Raw genomic sequence first — 8,806 nt, forward strand, 5'->3', positions numbered from 1 at the left:
AGTTGAAAGGCTATAATGCCATCCTGGTCGTAGTAGACCACCTATCCAAACATATCCATGCAGTCCCCACTGTAACATCAGTGGACTCAGCAGGTATTGCACGGCTCTTCTTAGAGCACATCTTGAAACACCACAGGCTCCCTGAGGAGATCCTCAGTGACAGGGGAAGTTGTTGGAGAACAGTGCACAAGCGAGTTTGTACAGCCACATTCCCACAGCCGAGCAAGGAACTCGTCTGGCTGGCCACCTAATATTTTTCACTTTTGTATTTATTTCGGACTACTCCGCTCCCAAACTACATGGGAATTTCCGTTCATTCAATTCCTTTTTCCCTCAGTTCTCTTTCGCATATTTGCTTGAGACTGAGGTTAGTAACATCAGAGACTCGTACCCAGCCATCTCCGCTACGTGGACGCGCTTGTTGTATTAGAATTCAGTTGTAAAGTCACGTTCAAGAACAAAAAGTGTATTACAATACAGAAGTCACATGCAACGGTGTTGTGGGGACAACTCCGTGTACCGCAAAAAGTCGGATTCTGCGGAATTTGGTCACTAACACGCAGTACATATCCGCTGACGCTCCCGATACTCATTCTATCACTATCCAACACTCCATACACTCATTCCATATTTTTCCATATTTTCCCCATCATTCCTGACAGCCCCAAGCCAAATTCCCACGCCCAACCACGCCGCCAATTTCACCCCCTCTCCACATCTCAAGAACCACTGCACCAATTGGGACGAATAAGGGCTCATTGGAAAGCTGGAGACGAGGAGGTTGCTGACAGGAGGATAGGCGGGCGCTGTGGCGAAGTGTTGTGGAGATAACTTTCACAATTCCCATTTCGGACCCGTTGTCACATTTTCCCCATTCATTCATATTTCTTTTATTGTTTCTTTGTTCCCAATTGGATATTCATCATTTACGGTTGCCTAACGGCCCGTTTACATTCCCCCAGTCCATTCATTTCATTTCCAACTCATATAAAATAGATAACAGCTTGTACATAACAAGTTAGTACTGAATAGACCCGTGAAGGGACAAGCAGAAGTTGCATCCAAGTGGCAAAGATGCCATCCACGACCCTAACGCCCCCTCTGAGCTAGTTGCTCACGTCTAAGACCCCTCACATCATAATACTCAGCCTTGACGTCCAAGAGAGATGTAGGTGAGTGTTTGTTTGAGGTTTTTGCAGACTCAGTAGCACCCACGGACCAAAACCCGGCCCAATGAACCACACCCGTGCACACTACCACCCTCCCCCTTCTCTCTGTCTCGAGTCTAGGTGATAGACCCATTACAATGGACATAAACACAAGTCTGATCACCTACTCCGGAAACCAACTCGCGACACTTCGCTCCGACGACTGGTGCAAAATGGCAGTGGCAGTACCACTCGGCAATTGCCGAGTTCAACACAACAGAAAGAGATTGCGGACACATGAAGTTCCCACGAAAACATAAGTCGCACAATGGATCTTTTGGTGTTAACCCATAGCGCTTGGGGAGCACCTTGAGGGCTGTGAAATTAACACCTGGGCATGGGCAGAAACTCAACCCTTATATATTACTTTGATCCTAAAATATAGTTCATGCAAGTATAGGTGGCACAGCGTGAGTTGACAATATAACCTTTTTGGCTGCGTATGTTCGATTCTCACTTGGTACAACTTTTTTGTGTTCTCCTGTGGAATAGTTGTAAAATTTGTGCACACTAAAGAGCAAGGAATGAGAAAAAACAAAGTTTTACCGGCTGAGAATCGAACATATGCAGCCAAAAAAGATTATATCCCTAGCTCACGCTGTGCCACCTATACTACTGAGCATGAACTATATTTTAGGATCAAAGTAATATATAAGGGTTGATTTTCCGCCCATGCCCAGGTGTTAATTTCACAGCCCTCAAGGTGCTCCCCAAGCACTATGGGTTGGGTTGGGTACAAGTCCGCATGGGTTAACACCAAAAGATCCATTGTGTGACTTATGTTTTTGTGGGAACTTCACATGTCCGCAATCTCTTTCTGTCGTGTCGAACTCGGCAATTGCTGAGTGGTACTACCACTGCCATTTTGCACCAGTCATCGGAGCGAAGTGTCGCGAGTTGGTTTCCGGAGTAGGTGATCGGACTTATGTTTATGTCCGTCGCATGTGACTTCTGTATTGTAATACACTTTTTGTTCTTGAACGTGACTTTACAACTGAATTCTAATACAACAACTTAGTCGAGATTTTGCACATCCATGTAGTGGAGACGGCTGGGTATGAGTCTGGTAACATCACATTCTTTAGTTTGATCCTAAACTTATATTCTGTATATTACCTTTAGTTGCCACGCTTTACTAGGTAATATAATAACAGTTCTCTTTTGCATATTTGCTTGAGACTGAGTTGCCATGCTTTACTAGCAATTCAATCTGCACTCAGAAGTGCCTTCTTCTTGTGCTTCTCAAGAGAACTTGCAGACCTCCTGGGAGTCAAGCTAACCCCTTTGACACCCTACCACCCCCAGATGGATGGACAGACAGAGTGGATCAACCAGGAAATTGAGGCCTACCTCCGGGTATTTGTCAACCACCACCAAGATGACTGGGCGGACTGGCTCCTGTTAGCAGAGTTTGCCTACAACAACCATGTCCACTCTTCCACCCACTGAACCCCCTTTGAACTAGACACCAGGCAGCACCCCAGGATGGGGACAGAACCCACATGCACGTCTGAGGTAGAGGCTGCCAACGCCTTCTCATCAAGGATGATGAAGATGCAAGAGGAAGCAAAGGCAGCACTGGAGCATGTGGCAGACGAGATGGCCTGCTACTATGGCCAGGGCCATGAGACAGCCCCCGAATACCGGGAGGGTGACCAAGTATGGCTCAACACCCAGAACTACACAACTGACTGCCTAACCAAAAAGCTGGACCATAAGTGGCTAGGCCCCTTCAAAATCATCAAGGTTGTCTCCCCCACTGCCCTCAAACTCCAACTCACCGCACGATGTAGGGGTGGTGGTCACAGACACCCCAGAACAGGCGATATATCGGGTCTCACATAGTGTTGCCGGAACTCGACTTTTTGTTGACTCCAACTCACTCCCAATTAGCTTTGGGTAAAGCCGAAGCCAAGTCAAGTTCAACTGCGACTCGACTTCAACTTGACTCAACTTGGTTTTGAACCAATTGGAGTCGATGGGAAATTCAGAAACAGCGATGGGGTAGAACATTGTATTTACATATTAAACTAAGAATTCTTGCCTGCAAGCAGAGCCAGAAGCAGCTGGTGCCTCTCCTGCCCTGCAACCTCCGTGAGACTAAGACAAGTATCATTATTATGAAGGTCGGCACTTGTGACTTTCCACAAGGCCAACCAGTCCAAACAGGCGTTCTTGAATGAGAACTTAAGCATTTGCAGAGGTTCAATCATCTTCGGCTGTAATCGATTACGGCACTTAGTGAGGGTCTCTGAAGAAGAAGAAAATACACGCTCGCTGGGGACGGCTGTTGCCTGGATTGGGAGATAGCTCATAGCTACTTTAAAGAAAGTAGGGAATTCATTCTGATGAGCCTGTGCAAGCGTCCGATGTTAAGATTAAATCACACCATTGTCAGAACCGTGCGAAGGTTCACTGAGGGTAGCCGTAGGCGACCGAGCATTGCCCGCTAGTGGTAAAGGCGTCCTACACCCGACCGAGCTTTAGCGAGGGATAAACCCCACCAATCTCGAGGCCGAGGCTACTTAGGCGAGTGAGCCGGGATTTCCGCTTCAACGACTCTAGGAGGAGCGTTGCACCTCATTCTCGACGCGGTCCCGATACTTCAGAAGGTCAGAGGTCTCACGGGGACAGAGGTAAGCTTTAGGGGGTAATTCTAGTTGATTTCGAACTACAGTACAAGCATTAGTTACAAGCTGTATATAAGCGCTAGGGAACTGAATAGGGAATAAGTCGCCAGATCTCGCGGAGATTGCGGGCGGAGAAAAGAAGGAGGAAAACAAACAAAGGGCACGTGTTCAAGACAGTGAAGGTCAAGCGTGACCTTCGCCACGAGGTAACAAGGTGCGGAGAAACATGGGACAACAGGTCGCAGCGCTCTGCACCGCTAGGTCGTTCAACGATAATTAGGAGAGGGGTTGTGGAGAGGTGGCGGGAAGTGGTTAGACGGTGACGGGCGGCAAGCGGAGTGTGCGGGGAGTGTTCGGGCGTGGGAGAAGGTCAGGGAGGAGGTCGTCTGGCCCCGGGGAACGCCGGGTCGTGACAACCATAACAAGTGAAAATTGCGTACCTGCCACCATGCCACAAGGGAAGCAACTTTCCTTGGCCTTACAAGTGCCAAGTACCTTTCAACTTCTTCATCGACAGTTTCAGAGAGCTGATTGGACTTGTTATTAATTTTGAGGATTTGACTAGCCACCGCTGTGGCAGCATCCAACATCTCTGCATTCTGAACTTCACACGACTGTGTCTTCTTGGAAGCATAGGCTTGTGCCTTAAGACATGTCAGCTTGGGGCCACCTAGTCGACTAGGGTGACTTACCTCATTCTTTAGCTGATCAATTGCTTCCCTTGCTGCCAGCTCTCCCAACTCTTCACGGATGGATGCGGCCTTGTGCTTGGGATGAAGAACTAAAAATTGTAAGCATTACTCCAAATAATGCGAGGAAGAACATATGCATGGCAATTGTATAGGTGTCATTTCGACGCATTTTACAATAATATGCATCAACCCAATGGAGACCTTCCTTGACAAAGGGGGAAAGATGCAGTTTGTGCTGCACAAGGCTGGTCCACACCTTTTCAAACTGGTTGAATGTGGCAAGACAGTTGCCAAGAACCGGGATAGTTTCAGTTGACATTAGCTGCTGGACAGCATGTGGGATCTACACATGATTTTAGTAATCTAACTAGCAGTGTACAGTAAGAGAGAGAGATTACCTTCAATAATTCAAGAATTTCCTCAAGCCACCACCACTCCTCGTTGCTGAGTTTCCATTTATCCAAGCTGGAAAATGCTTTGGATAGAAGTGCGTGTCCAAGAGCCTTGAGAGGTGAGGTTAGTAATGTTATATTAATGCAGAATGAGGGACTAGATTGTTGCCTTACTGGCCGTAGTTCAAGGAATTGCTCAATCATCAGAACAGGCATATCACACAGGAGTTCATGAATAGGAAGCTTGGGCAGGAATTATCCTTCAAGATTACCCCACTCAATCAATTGCTGGAAAGCAATGCGACGACTATTTGATGCGCACAAGTGGGTTATTTGTGATCGCACAAGGGCAAGAGGATTCTGTATCTTTTGGGTTGTTCCTAGCTCTTCAAAGTGCTTTTTGACATTGGTAAGGATGTGTTGCACTGCAAGATTCACAGTATGTGCAAAGCATCTGCAAAGTGAAGATGCAACATTAGGTTGCACACAAGTTGATTGTTTTTGCAACATACCTGATGCGCCACTCTCCTGCAATAAACTGAACACTGTAAGGCTTCAGTTCTTCTTCCATGGCCTTCATGAAAGTTTTGTTGTTTGATGCATTGTCAAGGGTGAACCAACCAACCTAAAATTGCAATTTAAAGAATTATCTATGTTGCAGATGGGAGTTTCCTACCTTATTAATGACTTCAGTGCGCTTCAATGCCTTCACTGTGGCCTTTGCTATATTCACTCCAGTGTGTGAGTCAGGGACATGTGAGAATGCAATGAGTGCTGCTTGGAGAGACAAGTCTTTCTTGGCATCTTGCTCGATCCAGTGGGCAGTGATTGCAAGAAAAGGGCGGAGCCGTGAGTCAGACCAGATGTCAGCTGTGAAAGAGATTTTCCCTTGGGTGGACTTTAAGAGCAAGAGGGAGGGAGAGAGAGGAAGCAAGACATGATAGACAACGCAACAATGAGAATTAGAGTCACATGATCAAGTTACGTTGTTGCATACCTTTAGCCTTGCTTTGAGCTTATCAAACTCACTATCCCACTCACTAAGAATGGCTTCACTAAGCTTGCTCCGATGTGGAATGTCACTCTCTGGCATACCCTGATTGCACAGGAGAAGAAGATTTCTGAACTCTGGACACTCGACAACATTCACGGACTAAGCAAGGAACCAAAGTTAATTGTGATTAATTATGAATTGCTTGGAGAATTACTTGGTCATCAGCTGCTATGAATCATACAATCGCTTTCAGAAGCTCCTCCTTGGAATAGGCCAGCCTTTGGTTGATTGCATCCCCTCTCGCACTATCAGACTGTGTGGGAGCATTTTGAAGCTCACGGATCTTGATCCCCCAATTCTGACGATGACAGATTGTGACATATAGAGCTGCGTGATATTTTGAAATATGCCTTCGTAGGGTTGATACTGAAGATCCTTTGCTGTAGATCCAAGTCTGGCCATGTCCGAGTCCTCCACCACTCTGTAGTTTTCGCCTATTAAGACTGGTTAAGTTGATGGTTTATCCTTGTTCAGTATAAAGACTTACTCGCATTCAGAGCAGATTCTTTTTTCTCCCCCATCAGCTAGTTTAAAGAATTCAGCCACATCCTTTGCATTCCTGGGTGGCACACGGAGAAGAGACTTCTTAGGAGATTTGTATGGGGAAAATCTATCAGAGGTTCCGGAGCGGCGACTGCAGATAGGTGTGGATACTGAACCGGGATGGCTGGCGCTGGAAATAGTAGAAATGGTGGTTAATGTAGATGAGTTGGGAGTAGTAGTGACTTGAGAAGTTTGCACAATCCACTGATCTGCACTCATGATAGCAAGTGAAGGATTTGTTGCTAGCACGTCGAGTTCAGCATCTGCTTTATACCAGTTGAGGAGTACAGTGCGGCCGTTGTCACTCATCAACCATCATGTTTCACCACGTCCACAACACCCAACTACATACATAAGTGCAGGCTTTCTATTTAGTGTATCTGATACAATAGTCCCCAACTCCAAGTCACTCAAGTCAATCCCAGACGACTTCATGTTTCAAGTCAAGCCAAATAGAGTCGAGTCATAGTTGATGGCTTGACTTGGCTCGAACTCGATCCAAGTCGCAACTCAATCCACTTGAGTCGAGTCACGCAGCAACACTAGTCTCACATGCAGGATAAAATGTTAGAAAATCCTACAGTGGAAGGTTGGCTAGGAATTAGGTGATGAGGTTATAGTATGAATGGTAGAGGATATCGAGGCGATTCCAACGCACGTTACGCGAGGAGAATCGGTGAGATATTGACAGAGATATGCAGATTTCAGTTGTGTATCGCGATGCATGTCACATGTTCATTGCGCACACGTGGGAAATGGGGTGCACAGATGGTCCCTGGCATCCCTCAGGCTTCATAAAAATAGGGATAAATATCCATTGTCCATGATATGACTGGTCGGGAGGATGTGCCAATTTTGGGACCATGGCGACATGTGGTTGGAAAGTTAGGAAAATGTGCCGGATATTCCCCACCTCAACGCTATCTCACTCAATTCTCCATCAAATTGGATGCGGTTTGTTGCGTTGGATAGCTGTAGTCTATGCGAGTTGGTTGACATGAAGGGAGCGCAGTTGTGTCGAGTGGTTTGGGCTGGAGATGCAGGTTAGGTTTTCTGCGGCCACTTTCTATTGTTTTATATTTTGTTGCTTGTGATATTGTGTATCCTATTCTATTTTCTCTTGCGACGTGACCAGACGAGTCATATGGAACATGCTGGAAGCTCGCAGATGCGTTTGCAGGGTCGTTTGTATATAATATTGGTTAGTTACATTTTGATACAGAGATTTCCCCTCTGCTACGTTTAGATCTGGTCACGAAGTGAAGTGTGCTGGAGGCGTGGTCGAGTGCAGTATTCTTGAGGGAGGCAAGGTAGCCTCACAGTGTCCTCAGGGAGATCCACACCGAGTTATAGGATGCTGAGTACCAGTTGAGTTTTCAGTTTGGTCTTGATTCTGTCCAAGGAAGCCGCTTGCTGGCCCCCCCCTTTTTCATTTCTCATCCTGCTGGGTGGGAGTAGGTGTGGTGTGAAGTAGTTGAGGTTGAGGTGGTGGTGATTGTGGTGGTAGGTTGGTGTGCTGCTGTGCTGCGCATCCATTCCCTATCCCTTTTCACCTGATACCCCTCCTTGTGCTTTGCTTCCCCACTGGCAACAACAGAAGGGGATCCACCCAGTCATATCCGTGATGAACATCAGGCCGCACCACCCGGACGAAGTCACAGAGCGACCTGCTGACCCCCACCCAGGCCCAGAGCTGGTAGATGGAGAGGAAGAATATGAGGTCGAGAAAGTATTGGACTGCACCGAAAACTCTTGTAACTGGTGAAGTTTGCAGGCTGGCCTAACTCAGAAAACCAATGGCTCCCCCACGACCAACTGACCCATGCCCCTGACCAGATCAAGGAGTTCCATCAGGCACACCCCCATGCCCCAGGCAGAGAGAGAGAGAATCGCCTGGCTGCTTTGAGGCAAAGCGGCTTAAGGAGGGGGTGATGTCAGGGCACACCCACTCACCTGGCTCCACCCAGCTCCACCTGCAGCGCTGGGCGCTATACCCGGACCGCCTTGACCCCGGATGCATCCCTGACAACCCTATGCTGAGCATGTTCTACAATACACAAGCGTTGTGATGGTACTTAATAATCTTGGTTTTGTAATTGGGTTGGGTTGGGAAATGACAGGGAGGATGATGTGAAATGAATAATTATTACATAATAACATCACATGTGTCAGGGAACATAGCGTAAGTGGTTCTCTGTTACCCTATCAATATTGCGTAAGACTATATCACTGCATGTAGCCACATCGGCCCTCATATATCGTAAATCCCTCACCTTCTCTTGATCTG

At 47.0% G+C, this 8,806-nt stretch overlaps 1 protein-coding gene across 1 annotated transcript; it reads right to left on the reverse strand.

Moving 5' to 3' along the window:
- Positions 1-5,688: 5,688 nt before the first annotated feature.
- EI90DRAFT_2893140 (uncharacterized protein) lies at positions 5,689-6,039 on the reverse strand (the record flags this gene model as incomplete). The annotated part of the gene is made up of 2 exons (XM_039054001.1): positions 5,689-5,820; positions 5,920-6,039. Coding segments are annotated over 2 exons (252 nt in total), but the record flags the coding sequence as incomplete, so codon positions are not given.
- Between the last annotated feature and the right edge of the window lie 2,767 nt (positions 6,040-8,806).

This window comes from Cantharellus anzutake, assembly GCF_015039405.1.
Source record: "Cantharellus anzutake strain C23 chromosome Unknown EI90scaffold_64, whole genome shotgun sequence".
In the NCBI taxonomy this organism is placed as follows: domain Eukaryota; kingdom Fungi; phylum Basidiomycota; class Agaricomycetes; order Cantharellales; family Hydnaceae; genus Cantharellus; species Cantharellus anzutake.